This window comes from Thamnophis sirtalis, unplaced genomic scaffold (assembly GCF_051295495.1).
Source record: "Thamnophis sirtalis isolate CommonGarterSnake01/CBP01778 unplaced genomic scaffold, rThaSir2_p1.2 scaffold_9, whole genome shotgun sequence".
NCBI classification, from domain to species: domain Eukaryota; kingdom Metazoa; phylum Chordata; class Lepidosauria; order Squamata; family Natricidae; genus Thamnophis; species Thamnophis sirtalis.
Window position 1 is genome coordinate 77,136,446 of NW_028261389.1, and position 20,777 is coordinate 77,157,222.

The 20,777-nt window shown below is 45.5% G+C and overlaps 1 protein-coding gene and 1 pseudogene across 3 annotated transcripts in view; one reads left to right on the forward strand and one right to left on the reverse strand.

Moving 5' to 3' along the window:
• Positions 1–20,777, forward strand: part of SLC2A13 (solute carrier family 2 member 13) — a 141,882-nt gene that overhangs the window by 39,203 nt on the left and 81,902 nt on the right. For all 3 annotated transcript variants that reach the window (XM_087722341.1, XM_087722340.1, XM_087722339.1), the window contains exons 4-6: positions 3,235–3,343; positions 18,053–18,216; positions 20,312–20,432. In XM_087722341.1, coding sequence (XP_087578467.1) covers positions 3,235–3,343; positions 18,053–18,216; positions 20,312–20,432 — 394 coding nt within the window. The remainder of the gene's footprint in view (positions 1–3,234; positions 3,344–18,052; positions 18,217–20,311; positions 20,433–20,777) is intronic.
• Positions 15,865–17,717, reverse strand: LOC148044209 (uncharacterized; annotated as a pseudogene).

The following is a 20,777-nucleotide window of genomic DNA, read 5'->3' on the forward strand; positions in this document are numbered from 1 at the left end:
TTCTAATCCTCCTTTCCAAATTGCTGTTGCCAATTTTCATCTAGTTTCCTTATATACATATTATACATACATGCATATGCATGCATGCATGCATGCATACATACATACATACGTGTTGCATTTGTGCTGATAAATAAATAAAGGGAGTCTAGTATAGATCTATTTCAAGCTATTTAGCTCTCATCAGCTAGCCATACCCTTACTGGGATTTGAACCTGTGCTGTATTACATATTAGGCAGTTGTGTTAGCCATTACGCCACAGTCTCTCCTCCTTTATCAGCTAAGCCAGGGAAATAGGTATGTATTATGTCACAACCCCTGGCATGCCCAAATATGGGAGGAAGCATACTGCTTCCTTTCTCTGTCTATCGGCTCACCCCAGGAGACCATCCAGACAGAAAGCCATTATTTTTAATGTTGCCTTTTTGTTACATTTGTGTTGCATTTGTGCTGATAAATATGTTGTCATCATTATCCCTCCTTTATTTGACTATATCCTGTATCATAACATTTTACCCCTAATAATCAAAACTTAACTGTATCTAACTTAATTCTTTTTTGTTAACCTTTGTATATAATCTTATTATTTTTGAGGTGCAGGAGGCGGCGAGCGTGGTCACCTCATGTTAGCTGCTGGGTTGCAATATTTTTAGGGAGGTCTTATTTGAGCGCATGCGCTCAAAAGCCTGATTGGGCTTATTGTTCTGTCCCCCCCTTCTCGGCTCGATAACAAACGGCAGGCAGACAAACTTAAAAGGAACTCTCTTTATCAGTTCTCGGCTTGGGCTGGCTGCGAGCCCCAAAATAAACAGAAATAAAGTCTCTTTCCAGCAGATAACAGAATACAAAACAACTCTTACAAGCAATGCACTTCTCCAAGTGCGTGACCCGTCAAAACCGCGTTCCACAAAAGCGCGGTCGATGAAATCGTGTATGTGACGTCATCACAGCGCGATGAAAAAGATCGAAAAATTTAAATAAAAATTAAATTACAGCAAGCCGATTCACATAAAGGTAAGGGTTAGGTTTAGGGTTAGGGTTAGGGTTAGGGTTAGGGTTAGGGTTAGGTTAAGGGTTAGGGTTAGGTTTAGAGCGTTAGCGTTACGTTTAGCGTTAGGTTAAGGGTTAGAGTTAGGTTTTTCGTTAGGTTAAGGGTTAGGTTTAGGGTTAGGTTTGGAGGGGTTAGGATAAGGTTTTCGCTTTATTTTTACATTTTTCGATCTTTTTCGTCGCGCTGTGATGACATCACATACGCGCTTTCGTCGACCGCGGTTTTGTCGACCGCGGTTTTGTGGTGGAACCCTCCAAGTGTAGCCTTGAATCAGGGTTACAGGAAACAAAGCACTTATCCAAGTGTATCTTACATAAACCACGACTGATGATCAATCAATGTTGAACGAACCAAGGAACGTTGACTCCTGCAACCAGGGTGTGGCACCATCCGTCCTTTTATCCCCAGAACACGCCACTCACCAGCCCCAGCTGCAGTGTTAATCTTGCATCCTGAAAAGACTCACAGAAGACATCTGCTGAGTCACAACAGCTTATTATTTGGGGAGGTCTTATTTTCAGGGAAAGAGGGCATAATATCTTTCTCTCTGTTCAGGTTTGTCTTCTCTGTTGTGAATCAGCCAACTTGTAGTTTCTTACTCATGTATGACTAAGAGCCATTGTAATACACCGGAGAATTTTCATTTTTATTGCTTTTTATTCTTTTAACTTCGATAACTGGTCCGTTACATATATTTTATTTGTTTTGAAAAGTCAGAAAGAAATTATGCGGCCTTTCTTGCCACAGTTGTTAAGTGAATCACTCCAGTTGTTTAGATTAGCATCACGGTTGTTAAGTGAATCCGGCTTTTCCCCATTGACCTGGCTTGTCCGAAAGTCACAAAAGGGGATCACGTGACCCCCCCGGGACACTACAACCGTCGTAAGTACGAGTGTTGCCAAGCCTCTGAATTTGGATCGCATGAATTATGGGGACGGTGTCAAGTGGGAAAAACCATCCTAAGCGACTTTTCTCAGTGCTGTTGTAACTTCCGCCACTAAATGAGCTGTTGTAAGTTGAGGACTACCTGTAGTAAGAATATATCAGTATTGCTCAATGTTAGATTTCCTGGAATTTCACCCTGGAAGGTATAAAAATAATAAAAGATGCATTTTTTCCCCCTTCCAACGGCACAAGAGTTGTGATCAATTGAAGCTTCATTTGGAGCAAAATGCCCTGAAGTTTTTCTCATGTAAACAAAAGAATCAGCGAGGTTAGATGTTACAACGCCTCTCTGGCCACTGAGTAATTAACATCAAAGGTTTTGTTGTCCCCTTTAGAATACTTTCATTCTGAAGTCAATATTGCAGTTGTGTTTCAAAGCCACAGAGGTTTTAACGGTATAAACATTTCGGAATACAAAACGTTGTCCTTTTAGCAGCCGTTGTAAGGGTGAAAATAACCCTCCTAAATAGCTTTTTTTCAGTGCTGTTGTAGCTTGGAATGTGCTGTGGCCTGTCGGCGGCCTCCCCCCATCAGCTGAATCGGATGAGGGGTGTGGTAGTTAGGATCAGTATCAAGGCAACCTGAGAGCTCCGAGGGGGAAGAGGGAATGGAGCTGGCAGAGAGAGAGGGGGGGGGGGAAGCGGAGCCTGGGCTGTCCGTCAGCCCTCAGATGGAGAGTCAACAGCCCCCAGGTCTGGAGGTGGCTGATGAGGAAGAGGATGAACAGCTGGGTCCAGTGCCTGACACATGGATGCACAGAAGTCAGAGGAGAGGAGAGCAGTGGAAATCTATGGGCTGGTCCTTGAGAAGGAGGAGAGGAGAGCAGTGGAAATCTATGGGCTGGTCCTTGAGAAGGAGGAGAGGAGAGCAGTGGAAATCTATGGGCTGGTCCTTGAGAAGAAAGCGCCACCACTGCTAACAAAGCCCCACTAGCACTGGGGATAAAGGGCAGGGGGCGGAGATGAATAGATGTGGCAGACAGCTATTCATCTCCCTGCCGGATGGACTTCTTAGCCTGCGGTGAGGGAGAAACGTTTTGCCGTGGCTGCCGACGCTCGTAATAAAGGAATCTTTTGAGTTTACTTCCGAGGGTTTGTCGTGTTTGGGGAACTGGGTCAGAACAGAACGCTCACTAAGCAAATCGAGGACTCCCTGTATATTAAGAAGATTTGAAAAGTGGTAGTTTGAAATGCTCAATGAATTGAAACATCTTTTTTTTTCTCTGTTTCTTTTAAAGGTGGACCGGTAATCTACCGAATGCTGACTTATCCTCCGACCCGAAGGCAGCTGATTGTGGGCTGTGGCTTACAGATGTTCCAACAGCTGGCAGGTATTAACACAGTCATGTATGTATCATTCAACTTTTTAAAGAGAATTCCGCCCTTTTATTTTCAGTTTTAAGAGACGGAAAACATCGTTAAAACGGTTTAGCAATGCAAAGTACTAAAGTAACCGTTTGATATAATGCCTATATTATGACTGTTTACGTTCATTTTTGACCTTTAGCAATAGCAATAGCAGTTAGACTTATGTACCGCTTCATAGGGCTTTCAGCCCTCTCTAAGCGGTTTACAGAGTCAGCATATCGCCCCCAACAACAATCCGGGTCCTCATTTCACCCACCTCGGAAGGATGGAAGGCTGAGTCAACCCTGAGCCGGTGAGATTTGAACAGCCGAACTGCAGAACTGCAGTCAGCTGAAGTAGCCTGCAGTGCTGCACTCTAACCACTGCGCCAACTCGGTTCCCAAACCTTTGCTCTGAGAACATCTTGGCTTCCACCTTTTCTATGATTTGTTCCAAATCGGTTGAAGGACTTCACAGCCAGAGGGGGAAGGAACCGTCCGAACATGAATGACCACTAATATTTCTAAATAAATGCAATATAATGGAAAGGCCAAAGTCAGGTGTGGCTTTTACCTTCACAAAAATGCTCTTTCCAGCAGAGGGTTGGATTGGGTTTAAACCAAGTCGGTTTAAATCGCGATTTGCATCACTAGTAAAAAGGCTTGATTTACATCAACTCGATCGCACAGATTGGGCCTCCTCCAGGTACCGTCGACCGGGCAATGCCAGTTGGCGACTCCTCGGGGGGAGGTCTTTCTCTGTAGCTGATCCGGCCCTGTGGAATGATCTCCCCGCAGAGATCCGGACCCTTCCCACTCTCTCGGCTTTCCGTAAGGCCACTAAAACCTGGTTGTTCCGGCAGGCCTGGGGCTGTTGACCCCAAAATATGGTCCAGCCCCACTTGGAACGGAGTGCATGGTGTGTTTTTAAGTCTATCTTTTCTTTTCTTCTATTCTTTTTGATTTGTATTGTTAGCCGCCCGGAGTCCCACAGGATTGGGCGGCATACAAATGCTATTAAACTTTGAAACTTTGATCGAAATCATCATTTGTAAAGAGCCACGCTCGTCTCTTTCCCACGGCGGATCCTCCTCTGTCCCGCTGTTGACTCACCGAGAGTCCCAATATTGCAGAATAGCAGTTAGACTTATATACCGCTTCATAGGGCTTTCAGCCCTCTCTAAGCGGTTTACAGAGTCAGCATATCGCCCCCACAGTCTGGGTCCTCATTTCACCTACCTCGGAAGGATGGAAGGCTGAGTCAACCTTTGAGCCGGTGAGATTAGAACCGCTGAGCTGCAGATAACAGTCAGCTGAAGTGGCCTGCAGTACTGCACTCTAACCACTGCGCCACCTCGGCTCTATAAACAGCCTCATGCTCTGTAACTAAGCTCCATTTCGTATTTTATATTTAGAGAGATTTTTTTTACTCCGAAAGCATTTTATTAAAATAAATTTGATACAAATAAAAAAAACAATCCAATTTAAATCTTAAAAAATATTTGCTTGCTTGTTTGTTTGTTTAAAAAACCCATCAGTTTTTATCCACCCTGCTTTGCAGGAAACATCTGTAATAATGGAATAACAGAATAACGGGAGTTGGAAGGGGCCTTTGAGGTCCTCTACTCCAACCCTCTGCTCAGGCAGGAGGCCTGGTACAAAGTAGCCTTCGACGAACAACAGTTTGTTTAGGGACCGTTCGAAGTTATGACGGCACTGGAAAAAGCCGTTTTTCACACTTACGACAATCGCAGACTCTCCCGTAGTCAGATGATCAAAATCAGATGATTGGCCACCAGTTCATATTTATGACAGTAAGTTAGGGGCTCGATTGGGGTCCTAACCTGAGGACTGCCGGTGTTGTCCAAAACCAGGGAGGAAGGAAGGGAGAAAGGAAGGGAGAAAGGAAGGACGGACAGACAGACTAGGAAGAAAAGACAGGAAGGAAAAAAAGACAGGATGGAAGGAAGGAAGGAAGGAAGGACTAGGAAGGAAAGAGATAAAGGAAGGATTAGGAAGAAAAGAAAGGAAGGGCAGTAGGACAGATGGACTAGGAAGAGAAGAAAGGAAGGATGGAAGGATGGACTAGGAAGAGAAGGAAGGAAGGAAGGATGGACTAGGAAGAGAAGAAAGGAAGGATGGACTAGGAAGAAAAGAAAGAAAGGAAGGAAGGACAGACTAGGAAGAAAAGACAGGAAGGAAGGATGGACTAGGAAGAGAAGGAAGGAAGGAAGGAAGGACTAGGAAGAGAAGAAAGGAAGGACAGACTAGGAAGAAAAGACAGGAAGGAAGGATTAGGAAGAAAAGAAAGGAAGAAGGACGGTAGGACAGATGGACCAGGAAGAGAAGAAAGGAAGGACGGAAGGACAGCGGACTAGGAAGGAAAGACAGGAAGGAAGGATGCATTAGGAAGAGAAGAAAGGAAGGAAGGAAGGATGCACTAGGAAGAGAAGAAAGGAAGGAAGGAAGGATGCACTAGGAAGAGAAGAAAGGAAGGAAGGAAGGATGCACTAGGAAGAGAAGAAAGGAGGGAAGGAAGGATGCACTAGGAAGAGAAGAAAGGAGGGAAGGAAGGATGGACTAGGAAGAAAAGGAAGGAAGGAAGGACAGACTAGTAAGAAAAGACAGGAAGGAAGGATGGACTAGGAAGAGAAGAAAGGAAGCAAGGAAGGACAGACTAGGAAGAAAAGACGGGAAGGAAGGGAGGATGGACTAGGAAGAAAAGAAAGGGAGGAAGGACGGTAGGACAGAAGAACTAGGAAGAAAAGACAAGAAGGAAGGGAGGAATTAATTTGACCTTCTAAAAGAAAAACGGCTTCCCTTGGACAGGCTGCAGATAAAATAGACTTTATCCTCGGGAAAAAATAACATGGGATTAAACGGCGCCAAGGTGGCCCAACACCAATCTCAGATTTCCATTTAAGGCTGCCCACTTTTTTTTTAATCTCCGGGTGTGATTGATTCTTGTTGCGCGCTCTGATGGGTGAAGTTTGCTTATCCAGATAGGTCAAGTTTTCTCACCTGTAAAACCTGTTTTCACATCCTCAAAAATAAAGGTGAAGCCGTACACGAATTGCGCCAAATTCATTGGATATTTTTTTTATCGCTGCAATGAGCTTCCAATTGAACGTGTTTTGTTTTTTTTAAAGCAAGCTATGCTCCCTGTCTTACCCTATTCCATCCTTCCAGGGGTGGGCTGCTACGGGTTAGCTCGGGTTCGGGAGAACCCGTAGCTAACGTTATGGCCGGTTCGGAGAACCTCCAAATCCCACCCTTGTTTGGCCCCTCCCCTCCCGCCCTGCCCCTCCCAGGAGTCCCCATGCGGCCCGTTTTGGATGCGAGGTACCGTATTTTTCGGAATATAAGACGCACCAAGATTTTGAAGAGGCAAATTAAAAAAAAAGTTTTTGCACTCTGCAGACCTCCCAAAACCGGTCCGTTTTTTTGCGAAAAATGGGTCCGTTTTTTGTAAAAAAAAAATGGCATGCATAGCCTTTAGGAGGGTTATAGAGTGCTTGTGGGTGCTGGGGGGGGGCAAAAACGAGCAAAAAACGGCCCATTTTCACTCATTTCCGCCCTCCCCAGCCCCCAGGAGCACTCTGGAAGCCTCCTAAAGGCTATGCACGGCCATTTTGGTGAAGGGAGTGGGGTTTCGGGAGGCCAAAAATGCTGTATTCAGTGTATAAGACGCACCCAGATTTTCAACCCCTTTTTGGGGGGGGAAAGGTGCGTCTTATACTCCGAAAAATAAGATAAGTGCAGGGTCTGTGTGGAGGCTCGGGAAGGGGGGGAAACGGGCCTCCTGGGAGTTCTGGAAGGTCAGACATGGACCCATTTCCGGCCACCGTAGGGCCTCCAGAACCTGAGGGAAGCAGTTTTTGGGCTCCCAGAGGCGCAGGGAAAGCCTCCGGAGCATGGGGAAGGTGAAAATCCCCCCCCCCCCCAACGTGGTGCAAGAGGCCAACTAGGCCACACCCACCACACCGACGCCCACCCAGCAACCGGGCAGAGAACCCGTTGCTGAAAAATTTTGAACCCCGTCCCTGCATCCTTCCCAAAGCCGTGGACGAGAATGAAGTGGTTTCCCTCCCCCCCCCCACGTCATTCTTGTTTCCCTATTAATAGATTTCAAATTGGGCAGATAAAATGGATGGGTAGCCTTAGTTATTGCCAAGGCAACCGCGTGAAATCAAATGGGACTACGATTTCCTGACAGTCGGCGAAGGAGAAGATGCCGAACGATGAACGAACGAGCTTTAAAATATAAACGTCTCCCGTCTCCCTTCTGAGGCTCTCACTGAGATAAAAGCATCTCCACGACCATGAGATCAAAATTCAGAAGGCTTGGCAACTGGCATGTACTTAACGACAGTTGCTGTGTCCCGGAGTCCCCTTTTGCGACCTTCTGACGAGCAAAGTCAACTTAACAGATTCACTTAACAGCTGTGTTACGAACTTAAGAACTGCAGTGATTCCTTTAAAAACTGTGTCAAGAAAGGTGGTAAAACTGTATTTTCTAGCATTTACGTAACAACCTATTGTAGCTGGTGACCCTCAGTATATCTTCAGTGAAATAAGTTCCATGATTAAATTAATAATTCACTTTTTTTATAAAAAGAAAACTCTATTCTGAATTGAGCACTATTCAGGGCCATTGGATGATCCCAGTTTTCAATATTATTTTAAAAAGGAGAGAAACGTCTTCCTTTCTTTCGCCTTTTCTCTGCCCCCTGCTTATCTTTGCTCTCGTAACAGTTTTATTTTTGGATGGATCGTTCAAATTTTTAAACGTTGCATGCCGCTTGGAGACACAAATTGCACAAATTGGGTGGCTGTAGTAATTTGTTTAATACATAACGTATAAATTATGATCTCTTATTTTTTGTAAATTATCCCCCTCATTCTGACTTGTCTTATCTGAAGTTGGGTTTTTTTTTTAAAAAAAATATTTTATCAATTTCATATATACATTCACAATTATATGATCTCATAACTGTTATTAATAATATGTATTTATAACAATTTTTCCCTACTGTTGACAATATACTTGAAGATTGCTTTTTTAACATCCCATAGATCCATCTTATCTTACAACGGTCCTACTTCTTCTTCCCTCCCTCCCTCTTTCCTTCCCTCGTTTCTTCTCTCCTACTCCCCTTCCTTCCCTCCCTCCTTCCCCTTCCCTCCTTCTCTCCTTCCCTCCTTCCTTCCCTCCTTTCTTTTCTCCTTCTCTCCTTCCTTTCCCCTTTCCTCCTTCCTTCCCCCTTCCTTCTCTCCTACATTCCCTCCTTCCTTCCCTCCTTTCTTCTCTCCTTCTCTCCTTCCTTCCCTCCTTTCTTCTCTCCTTCTCTCCTTGCTTCCCTCCTTCCTTCCCTCCTTGCTTCCCTCCCTCCTTCCCTCCCTCCTTCCTACCCCCCTTTCTTCTCTTTCTTCTCTCCTTCCTTCCTTCCTCCTCTCCTTTCCCTTCTCTCCCTGAAATTGTTATTATTATTCCTTGACCACCGTTAAAATGCTGTTCTTGGTTTGTACTACACGCCATGATATTGCCTCATTCTTTTTCGATCTTTTAGAGCAATTAAATTAATTATATTAATTTAAATTAAAACATAAGAAGAACTGTTTTGGGAAGTATAATCTACTTTAATGTAGTTTAATAAGCAAAAGAACTAGGGGTAACATGATAGCAGTCTTCAAATATTTGAGTGGCTGCCACAAAGAAGAGGGAGTCAAGCTATTCTCCAAAGCACCTGAGGGTAGGACAAGAATCAATGGGTGGAAACTGTTGTGGCCCAGCAGGAGCCGTTGGAGCTGCAAACAGACTCCGCCAGCAAAGGGCCTTTTGAGTCGGCTCTGGAAGAAGTGGAGGACCCTGGACCAGGGTTCAGACTCCGAGCAGGGCGCAGAGAGGCTGGTTGGCCACCAGGAGGCGCCTGAGGCATGGAGCAGCGGTGAAAGCCGAAGGGAGTGTGCTCCTGACGTCATGCTTTGGAGTAGTGACGAGGAGACAAGGGAGGTGGTCCTGGATGCCCGGAGAGAACAGCTACGCAGTTACAAAAGATAATTGGACTGTAATTAGGCTCCTCTCAAGATTGTATTTAAGGAGAGACTCTGGGAGGAGTCTGGTTTGCAGGATTCAACTTCATTCGTAACGCTGGAGAAGCTGTTATCTGTCTCTGTTGAAGTCTGAGTTGCTGCCAAGGTTCTTATCTGTTTGTTGTGCTTGGCTTTCAGCCACCGAGGTTTATGTTTCCTGCTAATAAAGTGCTGTGAAATTCCAGTTAAGCTTGTCTCGGCGTTCGTTACTGGACGGAGGAGAGGGTCAGAACAGAAACTAGCCAAGGAGAGGAGCAACCTAGAACTAAGGAGAAATTTCCTGACAGTTAGAACAATTAATCAGTGGAACAACTGAGTTCTCCAACACTGGAAGTTTTTAAGATGATGTTGGATAACCATTTGTCTGTAGCGGTGTAGGGTTTCCTGCCTAAGCAGGGGGTTGGACTAGAAGACCTCCAAGGTCCTTTCTGACTTTGTTATTCTGTTACTTCATTGTGGGTTTTATTATCGGTCTACAAGTGAATAAAGATGGATGGATGGATTGAATCAAGGTCTTCCATCTCAAAAACCAGGTTTTGGTGCCTCTAACCCAGGGATGTCAAACCCTCATGTCATTGAGGGCCCCATTAACGCGAATGAGCCAAGGTGGCGCAGTGGTTAAATGCAGCACTGCAGGCTACTGCTAGATCAGCAGGTCAGCGGTTCAAATCTCACCGGCTCAGGGTTGACTCAGCCTTCCATCCTTCCGAGGTGGGTAAAATGAGGACCCAGATTGTTGGGGGCAATATGCTGACTCTCTGTAAACCACTTAGAGAGGCCTGAAAGGCCTATGAAGCGGTATATAAGTCTACTGCTATTGCTATTGCTATTGCTATTAATGACATAATCAGTTTGGCAATAAGATTTATAACCCGTTAATGTATGATTTATTCATTTATGGTTTCGATTCATTCTTTTCTTCGTTGCTTTTTGTTTTTATAAAGCACGTTTCTCCCCCATCCCCAAAATTGTTCCACTGATTTTTTTTTTTAAAAAAAAGAGACTATCTTGTCTGCAGACTCGTAAGACTAAGGGATGAAAAGCAACAGATTTGAGGCGTTTATTCCAAAAAACATTTTCCCAACACAACCAGATGACACAGCAGCAGCTATGCAAATCTCTCGCCGCTTTTCAAGGGAAGAGTGTAATAGCAATAAATTAAAAAAAAATACTAGAAATTCATGATCTGCGCAATATATCATTATGGCACACCCCTCAAGACTGGGCTCTCTAATAGAAAATACTGTTGTGGCTCACCAGCGCATCTTTCGGAGAGTGAGGAGGTTGGGGAGGATGATGGGCCAGTCCTGGAGTCTGGGGAAGGCTCTGAGGAGGGCTCTGTGTCGGAGGCAGAGAGGGGGCCAGGGCCGTATGCCAGTTATCAGCTGCCTTCAGAGTCAGACATCAGTGAGGCAGACAAACAACTGGAGCCTGTTCCCAGTGTGGGCATGCACAGAGTTGTGAGACGAAGGGAGCAGCTAAAGAAGAGGGGTCGACTTGGGAGGAAGGCCACAGGTGGACGGTGAATGGCCCCTCCCAGAGGAGATAAAAGAGGAGCGAAAGGGGAGTGGAGTTTGCAGGAGACCATTAGTTCGCTTAATTGGTTTGTGACTCTCCGAGACTCCTTGCCAAGTTTTGCAGATGTCGGCCTGGCAGCTCTCCAAGTCAGATAAGGTCTGTGACTGTAAATCCTCCCTTGAAAGACTTTGCTGGATGTGAATGAGAAGAATTCACAGTAAATTAATAAAGAGGTTTTTTGTCGGGACCAGGAGTTGGCTTCATGCTCTCGGGAAGCCTCGGTCAGAACAAGTACTACCTCTTCACACCGAGTGTAATTTTCTTGTTTTATAGATGGAAATGATACACTGAGTTGTTTCCCTTTGGGAGAAGCAACGTTATGAGAAATTCAGAAAAAGAATGAGAAGCAGGGAGCAAAAGAAATGGAAAACAGGCGGCGAGCGAGAAGAAGAGGAAACTTAAAATCTAGTTTAATAACACAATTCATGAGATGTCGCCATGACTTTCTGCCCTGTGGGACATCAACAGTGCGCGGCGGTAGCCCAAAAAGCCAATGCAATCCTAAATTGCATTAATAGAGGGATACACAATCAAGATCAAGTGAGGTACTAATACCGCTCGGTAAAGCCTTAGTAAGGCCACACCTAGAGTACTACATCCAGTTTTGGCCGAGCTATAAAAAAAAGATGTTGAGACTCTAGAACTGTGATGGCGAACCTATGACACGTGTGCCCGAAGTGGCATGCGGAGCCATGTTGTCTGGCACACGCAGTTCGCCCCATTCCTCTTCCGGGTTTCTGCCGGGCATGCGTAGATGACGATCAGCTGGAAGAGCTGTTCTTCCATTTTCCAGCCTGAGCATAGGCGCCAGCCAGGTGATCGTTGCGCACGCAGGTGTGCCACTAACTGGAAGACTAGCCGGATGGTGCCACGCTCATGCCAGAAACAAAAAATTCATTTTCTGGCACGCGCATGCTCCCTGGGCAGCTCCTCTTCCGGGTTTTCGCCCAGACGAACGTGTGTGCTCCCTTTTCGGCACTCGGTGCCGAACATACAATATTTAAAACCCACCAAACGCAGCAATTTGTTGTGTACCTCTTGAAGTTATTTTATACACGGCGCATATGGCTAAGAACCGGGGGTGAAATTCAGCAGGTTCTGCAGAACCAGTAGCAGAAATTTAGTTTGGAAAACTCTCAAATACAACCTCTGGCTGGGGATTTTGCAGTATCCTTCCCCTGGAGTGGGGAGGGGAGATTTTACAATATCCTTCCCCTGGAGTGGGGAGGGAATGGAGATTTTGCAGTATCCTTCCCCTGGAGTGGGGAGGGAATGGAGATTTTGCAGTATCCTTCCCCTGGAGTGGGGAGGGAATGGAGATTTTGCAGTATCCTTCCCCTGGAGTGGGGAGGGAATGGAGATTTTGCAGTATCGTTCCCCTGGAGTGGGGAGGGAATGGAAATTTTACAGTATCCCTCCCCTGGAGTGGGGAGGGAATGGGGATTTTGCAGTATCCTCCCCCTGTAGTGGGGAGGAAATGGGGATTTTACAGTATCCTTCCCTTGGAGTGGGGAGGGAATGGGGATTTTGCAGTATCCTTCCTCTGGAGTAGGGAGGGAATGGGGATTTTGCAGTATCCTTCCCCCGGAGTGGGGAGGGAATGGGGATTTTGCAGTATCCTTCCCCTGGAGTGGGGAGGGAATTGAGGTTTTACAGTATCCTTCCCCTAGAGTGGGGAGGGAATGGGGATTTTGCAGTATCCTTCCCCTGGAGTGGGGAGGAAATGGAGATTTTACGGTATCCTTCCCCTGGAGTGGGGAGGGAATTGAGGTTTTACAGTATCCTTCCCCTGGAGAGGGGAGGGAATGGGGATTTTGCAGTATCCTTCCCCTGGAGTGGGGAAGGGAATGGGGATTTTTGCAGTATCCTTCCCCTACCATGTCTGCCAAGCCACCCCCACAGAACCGGTAGTAAAAAAAATTAAATTCCCCCCTGCTAAGAAACCTACATTGCAGCTTAGAAAGGGAGAGCAGATGACTGATCATTTTCGAAAGCAATCTCCTCCATAAAGCTTTTATTTCACTCCTTTCAAGGTGGTTTACATTTACAATTTTTGCATGATTTTCCTCTGCCGCAATATCTGGAGTTTTTTTTTTTTTAACCACAGAACGTTTAAACTGACAAGTCGCAATAGACACCGCCTGGCAATCAGATATATTGTGTGGCTTTTCTCCTTCAACAATTTCATTTCCAGGAAAGAAAGAAATGGAAGCAACAACTGGAATTAAAAAAAACAAACGCGTTTCCCATCTGGGAAACCCATTGAACCTGGAACGTATTGGGCTTGTATAATATATAATTTGCAACTCAGTGGTCCTTAAGCTGAAACCGGAGAAAGTTCTGGAAGCTTTTGTTTCGCCTTGTTTGAGAGGGCGAAGAGAGTATTCCCCCCCCCCCAAAAGCTTCTGTCCTAAGTTTTTCATGTCGAAGAGCGTGTTAACCGTGTTTCCCCGAAAATAAATTTAAGGTTTTTGAATTCAGCTCAGAATCTGATAATTCCAATGAAACTCTGAGCACGAGGCTACTGATAATCAGTTTTTATTTTCTGCAGAAAGCAAAGAAAGACTTTGCGGCATTTTTATCTCCCACCTTAACAGAGCAGGCAGAGAGAGAGGGAAAAAAAAACAGGCGTGAGCGTCACTGTCCAGTCGTGAAAAAAAACTTTTTCTCCAACTTCATCTAGTCCTTGCACAGCTTGTAGAGTTTGTCGTGTTAGAAACGTTATTTCATGTTACACAAACCCCATGATTTTTCTCAGCGCATTGAAAACAATAGACTTTAGAAGAGGAAAGAAATACATTTTCTGGCATATACTGTATTTTTCGGAGTATTTTCCTCAAAAAAAGAAGCCTCTTTTTTTGCAATTTTTTGACAAAAAAATGGGCCCGTTTTTGTGAAAAACGGGTCATTTTTTGCTCGTTTTTGCCCCCCCCCGAGCACTCTGCAAGCCTCCCCCCAAGGCTATTCATGCCTTTTTTTAAAGAAAACAACAACGGTCCTGTTTTCGTGAAAAACGGGCCGTTTTGGGGAGGTTTGCAGAGTGCAAAAATGTTTTTCCCTCTTTTGGAAAGCTTTTCAAAACCAGAAGTTCGGAAACTTCCGGAGGGAGAAAAACATCCGTTTCTGAACTTCCGGTTTATTCGTTGGGACATTTTTCGCCCTCCCCAGGATCCTAGAAAGCCTCTGGAGGCTGGGGAGGGCGAAAAACGGTCCTACGAAGCCCACTGGAAGTCAGAAAATGGGCAGGGCATTTTCGCCCTCCCCAGGCTCCAAGAAAGCCACACGCGCATTTGCGGGGCAGCGGGATGGGGGGAGAGGTCACATGTGCATATGCAGGTGGCACGGTGCACAGTGGGCATTAAATTATGGGGGTTTGCCACAAACTGATCTATCATCTCTATCTAGCTATCCTGCTGGTTGAGGAATTCTGGAAATCCAGAAATCTAAAAAGTTGGATACAATATTTACAATAGCAGAGTTGGAAGGGACCTTGAAGGTCTTCTAGTCCAACCCCCTGCCTAGGCAGGAAACCCTATACCGTTTCAGACAAATGGTTATCCAATATCTTCTTAAAATTTCCAGTGTTGGGGCATTCAAAACTTCTGGAGGCAAACTGTTCCACTGATTAATTGTTCTTACTGTCAGGAAGTTACTCCTCAGTTCTAACTAGCTTCTCTCCTTGATTAGTTTCCACCCATTGCTTCTTGTTCTGCCTTCAGGTGCCTTGGAGAATAGTTTGACTCCCTCTTCTTTGGGGCAACCCCTGAGATATTGGAAGACTGTTATCCTGTCTCCCCTGGTCCTTCTTTTCATTAAACTAGACATACCCAGTTCCTGCAACCGTTCTTCATATGTTTTAGTCTCCCCCTAATCCTCTTTGTTGCTGTTCTCTGCACTCTTTTTAGAGTCTCCATATCTTTTCTACATCGTGGCGACCAAAACTGGATGCAAATATTCCATGTGTGGCCTTACCAAGGCCTTATAAAGTGGTATTAACACTTCACGTGATCTTGATTCTCTCCCTCTGTTGATGCAGCCTAGAACTGTGTTGACTTTTTTGGCAGCTGCTGCACACGGCTGGCTCCGATTTAAATGGTTGTCCACTAGGACTCCAAGATCCCTCTCATAGTTACTACTATTGAGCAAGGTGCCACCTATACTGTACCTGTGCATTTCTTTTTTCTTGCCTAAATGTGGAACTCTACTCTTTTCATCCCCGACCTGAGTTATTTCTAAACGCAAGAGGAGGCTATTTTTTGGGGTACTGGATGACTGCTTAAATATGAGCATTGTCTTGATCCCTTCGTTGGTGTCTTTCTGGATGCTGCTTGCCATTTTCAATCTCTATTTTTAAACTCTTCCTTTAGTTTAGTCCATCATTAAGACATGCCATCCAATCAACGTGGTATGTAAACAGTGGAAAGCATTTGAAGTGTCATCATAGGTTCGTAATACCTGTTATTTTTAGCTTTGCATCTCAAAAGAGAAAACATCTTTAATAGACATGTTAACTGTTCAGGGACCGGCGGTGGCTAATAATAACTCCAAACATATTATTAGGTTGGACGGAACTGCGGACAAAGGCAGTGACTGGGTTTCCGTATATAGAAACATTTACCGGCGTTTTACAATTTGGAAATGTTCCTGGATGAAAGCTGATTGTATTTTGGACTGTGCTGAGTAATTAGATAGCCATCATCAAGCTACCTAATCAACTAGAAATGCTAAATCTGTCAACCACAATCCCCCAGGTATAATGATTTTTTCTGGTTTTTTTCCAGTGCAACCACTACAGTAGGCTTAAACCAGCATAGGGAGTCTTGTGACAGAAGGGTACATTTAGCGAATGGGCTAAAAAAATGGATGGGTGTATATATTCAGGAGGTCAGGAAAACTTTCTTGGGTGGTATAAGATGGATAGAAAGATAAATAGATGGAGAGATGGACAGGAAGATAGATGGATGAATGGATAGATGGATGGATAGAGAGATAGATAATGGATGGCGAGATAGATGGACTGATGGAACGAAAGATGGATGGGTGAATGGATAGGTAGAAAGCTGGTGGGTGGATGGATGGATGGAGAAATGATGGATGGATGGATGGATGGATGGATGGATGCAGAGATAGATGGACAGATGGAGAGAAAGATTGATGGATGGATGGATAGATGGATGGATAGAGAGATAGAGAGATAATGGATGGATGGAGAGATGGATGGATGGAGAGATAGATGGACTGATGGAACGAAAGATGGATGGATGAATGGATAGGTAGAAAGCTGGTGGGTGGGTGGATGGATGGATGGAGAAATGATGGATGGATGGATGGATGGATGCAGAGATAGATGGACAGATGGAGAGAAAGATTGATGGATGAATGGATAGATGCATGGATAGAGAGATAATGGATGGATGGAGAGATGGATGGATGGAGAGATAGATGGACTGATGGAATGAAAGCTGGATGGATGAATGGATAGGTAGAAAGCTGGTGGGTGGGTGGATGGATGGATGGAGAAATGATGGATGGATGGATGGATGGATGCAGAGATAGATGGACAGATGGAGAGAAAGATTGATGGATGAATGGATAGATGGATGGATAGAGAGATAGAGAGATAATGGATGGATGGAGAGATGGATGGATGGAGAGATAGATGGACTGATGGAATGAAAGATGGATGAATGGATAGGTAGAGAGCTGGTGGGTGGGTGGATGGATGGATGGAGAGATCATGGATGGATGCAGAGATAGATGGACAGATGGAGAGAAAGATAGAAGGATGGAGAGAGAGTGGATGGATGGATGGATGCAGAGATAGATGGACTGATGGAGAGAAAGTTAGATGAATCAATGGGTAGATGGACGGATGGATGCAGAGATAGATGGACTGATGGAGAGAAAGATGGATGGATGGAGAGATGGATGGATGTATAAAGAGATAATGGATGGATACAAAGATAGATGGACGGGTGGATGGATAGATAGATAGATGGATGGAAGGATAGAAAGATGGATGGATGGACAGTCATACATTTGAAACAAACCAACAAACCCCCTATTTCAGTGGTTATTGCCACCTAAACAAGAACTCGTTCCATTTCTCTATTAATATTTCAGACCAGTTAATTTGATTTGCCACAATGCAAAATATAGCTGCCGGTTTCAGAAATGCCTTTAAATCCAGGGAAAGCAAGAAATTATATTTTGCATTACTACAGTATGCTTCCCCCACCCCCCATATGTCTCTTTGAAGATCTATTTCCGGTGTTATGGTCACTAATTGCTTGAAATAATAACCTTAGAACGGATACCGAAATATACAAAGAAAATTAAGTACATATTAATAAATCTGCTAACTACAGCTAGAATAGCATTTGCCCAATGCTGGAAACAAAATAATACCCCCTCGGACGAATTAGTGATAAAAAAAAAACCTTTGGATTGTGCAGAGACGGACAAATTAACACTGAAATTCAAAGATAAAGAAGAGTCGGAATATTATGAAATTTGGAACAATTGGTACAAATGGCTGCAAAACAGGAACAAAATTAATTAAGCCAAAAAAACAATATATATATAAATATATATAGAACTGTGTATAAAGTGTGTAAATATAGAAGCGAAATATTATATTCATGTACAGGTATGATGACATAACAATGTTGATGTAATGACTGTAAGGTGTTGTAGAAGGGGAAAAAATAATAATAAAAAAATCTGCCAAAAAAATAAATAAAGAACGGATACCGAGAGAGAGAGAGAGGGAGGGAGAGAGGGAGGGAGAGAGGGAGGGAGGGAGGGAGGGAGGGAGGGAGGGAGAGAGACAGACAGACAGACACATTGGAGGCATTTGCTCGAGTTCCAGAATCTCCCAAGGATCAAATCTATTATATCTTGATGGACAGAGCGTAATATTAGTGTCTCCGGAAAGAACCCTTTCGTCTATCGCTAGCCATGACGAAGACCGACCGGTCGCTTCGCCGTTGTCCGAATCGGTGAATGTACTTCACATATAAGGTTATTTGTCTTGCAGGTACTACAGTGCCACCATCATGCAGATGTCGGGTGTCCGAGATGACCGCCTGGCCATCTGGCTTGCTGCCTTGACCGCCTTCACTAATTTCATGTTCACGCTCGTGGGAGTCTGGCTTGTGGAAAAAGTCGGCCGGCGCAAACTCACCCTGGGAAGTTTAGCGGGTATGTAAGAATGGACGGGAACAAATGGAAGCGCATTTGAAAGTGGACCGTAGAGCTTTGGTCTTGCGGTTAACGCAGCAGGTTAGAAATTAGGAGACAGGGAGTTCTAGTCCTGCCTTACCCATGAAAGCCATCTAGGTGGCCTTGGACCAATCACCAGGAGACAGGGAGTTCTAGTCCTGTCTTAGCCCTGAAAGCCAGCTGGGTGACTTTGGACCAATCACCAGGAGACGGGGAGTTCTAGTCCTGTCTTAGCCCTGAAAGCCAGCTGGGTGACTTTGGACCAATCACCAGGAGATAGGGAGTTCTAGTCCTGTCTTAGCCCTGAAAGCCAGCTGGGTGACTTTGGGCCAATCACCAGGAGACAGGGAGTTCTAGTCCCACCTTAGCCATGAAAGCCAGCTGGGAGACTTTGGGCCAATCACCAGGAGACGGGGAGTTCTAGTCCTGTCTTAGCCCTGAAAGCCAGCTGGGTGACTTTGGACCAATCACCAGGAGATAGGGAGTTCTAGTCCTGTCTTAGCCCTGAAAGCCAGCTGGGTGACTTTGGACCAATCACCAGGAGACAGGGAGTTCTAGTCCCACCTTAGCCATGAAAGCCAGCTGGGAGACTTTGGGCCAATCACCAGGAGACGGGGAGTTCTAGTCCTGTCTTAGCCCTGAAAGCCAGCTGGGTGACTTTGGACCAATCACCAGGAGATAGGGAGTTCTAGTCCTGTCTTAGCCCTGAAAGCCAGCTGGGTGACTTTGGGCCAATCACCAGGAGACGGGGAGTTCTAGTCCTGTCTTAGCCCTGAAAGCCAGCTGGGTGACTTTGGGCCAATCACCAGGAGACAGGGAGTTCTAGTCCTGTCTTAGCCCTGAAAGCCAGCTAGGTGACTTTAGGCCAATTACCAGGAGACGGGGAGTTCTAGTCCTGTCTTAGCCATGAAAGCCAGCTGGGTGACTTTGGGCCAATCACTCTCTCTCTCAGCCCAGCCCACCTCACAGGACTGATGTTGTGGGGAAAAATAGGAGGAGGAAGGTGTGTTGGATATGTTCACTGCCTGGAGTTATTTATAAAAATAGTACAGGCAGGGTAGTTAATAGGTAGGTTGGTAGACAGCCTCAATGAAGTTGATGTGATTCATAGCAGAGAATCTAGAAGTGGAGCCGATATTTCTTGTTAGTTAGAGTGGCTGACTAAGTCGGTTATCAAACGCAAGGCCCGCGGGCCGGATCCGGCCCTCAGGGCGCTTAGATCTGGCCCGCGAGGCCACCCTGGAAACAGGGAAGGACTGGCCCGCGGAGCTTCTGCCAGCGAAAACGGAGCTCGGGATGGCTATGCACACAGCTCTCCCAGGCTCTGTTTTCGGCTGCGACGGCCTCCTGCATCCCTCTGCCATCCTCCCCAAGTTCCGTATTTGCTGGCAAAGTGCTGCAGGAGGCCATTGCAGCTGAAAACGGAGCCCAGCTGGAGCTCCGCAGCTCCTTTCCACTGGCAGAGGGCTGCAGGAGGCCGTTGCAGCTGAAAATGGAGCCCAGCTGGAGCTCCGCAGCTCCTTTCCACTGGCAGAGGGCTGCAGGAGGCCGTTGCAGCTGAAAATGGAGCCCAGCTGGAGCTCCGCAGCTCCTTTCCACTGGCAGAGGGCTGCAGGAGGCCGTTGCAGCTGAAAATGGAGCCCAGCTGGAGCTCCGCAGCTCCTTTCCACTGGCAGAGGGCTGCAGGAGGCCGTTGCAGCTGAAAATGGAGCCCAGCTGGAGCTCCGCAGCTCCTTTCCACTGGCAGAGGGCTGCAGGAGGCCGTTGCAGCTGAAAACGGAGCCTCAATGAGTGACGTTGAGCTGGCCACGCCCCCCCGCCCCCCCGGGTCAAACACAGCCCTGATGCGGCCCTCAATGAAATCGACTTTGACACCCCTGAACTAAGTGATTCAGTTAAGAATTGGGAGGGGAGGGGGAATCCATTTAACAAATGTTTCACTTAGCCACAGGAACATTGGGGTCCATTATGATCGTAAGTCAAGGACTGCCTACATGCCTCTATGTGTGAATTCTGTACAGTATTCTGGAATGAAGCTGATTGTTGTTGGTTTTTTTTATTTTATTTTTTATAGGCACCACTGTGGCCCTGGTAGTTTTAGCTTTGGGTTTTTTGCTCTCGGCTCAAGCTTCACCCCAAGTTACTCTTCACCCCGAAAGCCAGTCGGGCCAAAACTCCACCTGCACAAAATACAGGTAAATAGTTTTCATTCACTCCTTAAACCTTTGGTGTTTCTGTAGTTGTTCTCAAGTGAAATACGGTGCAATGAATGCTCACATTAGTTAAGAATTCAGAATGGAATGGCATAGGAATTAGAATAGGAATAGAATAGAATGGGAATGGAATAGGAATAGGAATAGAATAGAATACAGTAGAATAGGAATGGAATGGGAATGGGAATAGGAATTAGAATAGGAATAGAATAAAATACAGTAGAATAGGAATAGAATAGGAATTAGAATAGGAATAGAATAGGAATGGAAATGGGAATAGGAATAGGATAGGAATAGAATAGAATAGAATACAGTAAACTAGGAATA